This window comes from Drosophila montana, unplaced genomic scaffold (genome assembly GCF_035044405.1).
Source record: "Drosophila montana isolate Dmon_TW-CO22-7 unplaced genomic scaffold, ASM3504440v1 contig_3848_1, whole genome shotgun sequence".
Taxonomy (NCBI): Eukaryota; Metazoa; Arthropoda; class Insecta; order Diptera; family Drosophilidae; genus Drosophila; species Drosophila montana.
The window spans coordinates 1,073,255-1,075,671 of record NW_026998720.1 but is presented as its reverse complement, the minus strand read 5'-3'; the positions used below and the strand labels follow the sequence as shown (position 1 = coordinate 1,075,671).

The window sequence follows — 2,417 nt, the reverse complement described above, 5'->3', positions numbered from 1 at the left end:
CTTTTATAACTTTATGAGGGCGCTGTAATTTGATATCGCAAAGTTTTTTATTGCCTTTTATAGGCTTATAATTTGGCCGCGATGCTGTTGCTGTTGCTGTTGTTGTGAGCTATTGCTGGCATTGTTGTGGCAGCAAGAGCCGGCTGGGTTGGCTGGCCCACAGGGCGTATGCTTGTTGTGGCAGCTTTTTGTTTACACGTTATTTATGGCTTATAAATACGAGTACGTCTGTTCGTAAGCATGTATCATTTACGTTTTGAGGGGCACTCGGGGGCTCAGAGGCTCGGAGGCTCGGCTTTGGGAAATTGTAAACAACTTACATGTGGCCTCTGTGCGCACGAAATCTCTTAATGAGCATTCGAATTGGCATAATGCTGACAATGAAATTTCGTATACGTATAATTGGATTAGTGGTCTGTGTACTTAGCTTATTGTTGTTATTGTTGTTCCCATTTTGTTGTTGCTGTTGCTGTTTCTTCCACGATATAATTAGCAACGAGTGAGTCCCAGAACAGGTTAGTTTTGTCATGCGGCAGGCTTACTGCTTATTCTGGCAATAGAACAACACTTGAGGTAGCAGCGAGCTCATGGCCTGCGGCTCTTAAAGGGGATTTTTCTTGGCCATTTGATAATGCTCAGGAAATTTAATTGCTCGAAAGGGTCAGCGGCTCGTTAAGAATTAACGGGCATGCCGCTGCTTCTCCCTATATAAAGAGTCAAGTTGAGTGTTTGCCACATTTCAGTAGACTCGGTGCCCCACAGCGAAGGGCAATGCGTGTGCTTCATTTATATCTAATAGTGCTAAGTGCTCTGTTGGCCATGCTGGGTGCAAGCAGCACCAGAGACGGCCTCCCAGCAGCGGAAATGAAGCAACTGTTGTTGGCGGATGTAAATCAGGCAACGGATCAGCAGGAGATGCCGGCTGTGCGCTCGGTCAGGCAGCTAGGCAACGCCCGCCGTTTTGGCGGCGGCAGATTTGGTGGGGGCGGACGACGCCGTTTTGGAGGCGGCGGCTTACCTTTTGGCGGCGGCGGTCGACGATTCGGTGGCGGCGGGCGGCGCTTTGCCCATCCTGGTTTCTATCCACAACCATTTGGATTTTTTGGCTAAATTATAAAAGTTTAATGTACATATGCGATAAGATCAAAAGTGCTTAGCAGTAAAACAAATCCAACTTTTAATTAACCAAATACCAAAGTTGTTTTTGCCTAAGCAGCGTCTCTTAAATTGTTATAAATACTCGTAAGTGGCCCTGGCAAAGATTATTATTTCCAGCGGAACGACTTAGCTATCCCATAAGATGCGCTCTTTCATTTGTCTGCGCCTGACGTCAAGTGTGCTTCCATTTGCCTTTGTTCTGGAAGCTGCAGTGGATGCGAATGCACCGCAGCTAGCGGAAATAGGGCAAGAGAATGTTGAAGAGCTGCCGGACAAGTCACAGAAAGAGGACGCCGTTGAGCGAGTGCGTCGTCAAGGCTTCGGACTTGGACCATGTTTTGGCTATAGACCTGGATGCAAGAGTCCAGGTTATTATGGAGGCTGCGGTGGCTACGATGACAGCTTCTTTGCCTTTGATCCAATCTATGGTTAAATCTAAAAAGGAGTCCAATTTTGAAGTTTAAATAAAGGCGAAGCCAGTTAAATAAACGGGCAGATATAAAAGCAGCTGATGCATCAACGGGTTAATGTTTGGCTGAGCTGCGGGCGCTGGTAAATTTTTATTTCAAATCACGTTGAGTGACACAGGACAAGAAACTTAATCAGCAATGTTAACGATGTCAGATGGAATCGTCGGATGCCGGCCTGTGGCACAAAACGGGTTTGTTCCGGGTCGCGTTGCCGCATTTTTTTCTAATTCATATGCGTTTCAAGTTTTAATTACGTGGTGAAGATGAAGAAAAAGAATGAAAATAGACGAGAATGCGAATGTGGATGGACGTCTTCTGTCTTGGCTTGACTGACAGCAAGGCAGGCGGCGTTGCAGCAACATGAAAACAACAAAATACGCCCAATCAGCGCAGCAAGAGCGGAAGCGACACGATACACAGATACAGATACGGACAAAGATACAGATACAAATACAGATACAGATACAGATACAGATACAGAGACAGCTACGGATACAGCCACAGAGGGTTGGCAAAAAAAGGGCGAAAAAATTAAGTAGCGAAATCAGCGGGCAAAAAAAAAACAAGTAAACAAGTATGCATGTATTACGTGTTTGATAGACTTGTAGTTACCCTGTAGCCAGGGCTTAGACAGTCTAAGCTAGCTTTAAAAATGCACGAGGATTTCATTTTTACTGATAAGCAATAACTTGTTTTGCATAAAAACGATTAAGAATGTGTGTATATATATAACAATAAAGTTGCCTGATTGAGTTGCAGATGCGTCAATTGGCAGTAGAACAGGGTATA

General features: G+C 44.9%; 1 protein-coding gene across 1 annotated transcript; it reads left to right on the top strand.

Moving 5' to 3' along the window:
* Window positions 1–771: 771 nt before the first annotated feature.
* On the top strand, window positions 772–1,110 carry LOC135438470 (neuropeptide-like protein 32). The gene has a single exon (XM_064696796.1). It carries the CDS (start codon window positions 772–774, stop codon window positions 1,108–1,110), a length of 339 nt encoding a protein of 112 aa, XP_064552866.1.
* The last annotated feature ends 1,307 nt before the right edge of the window (window positions 1,111–2,417 follow it).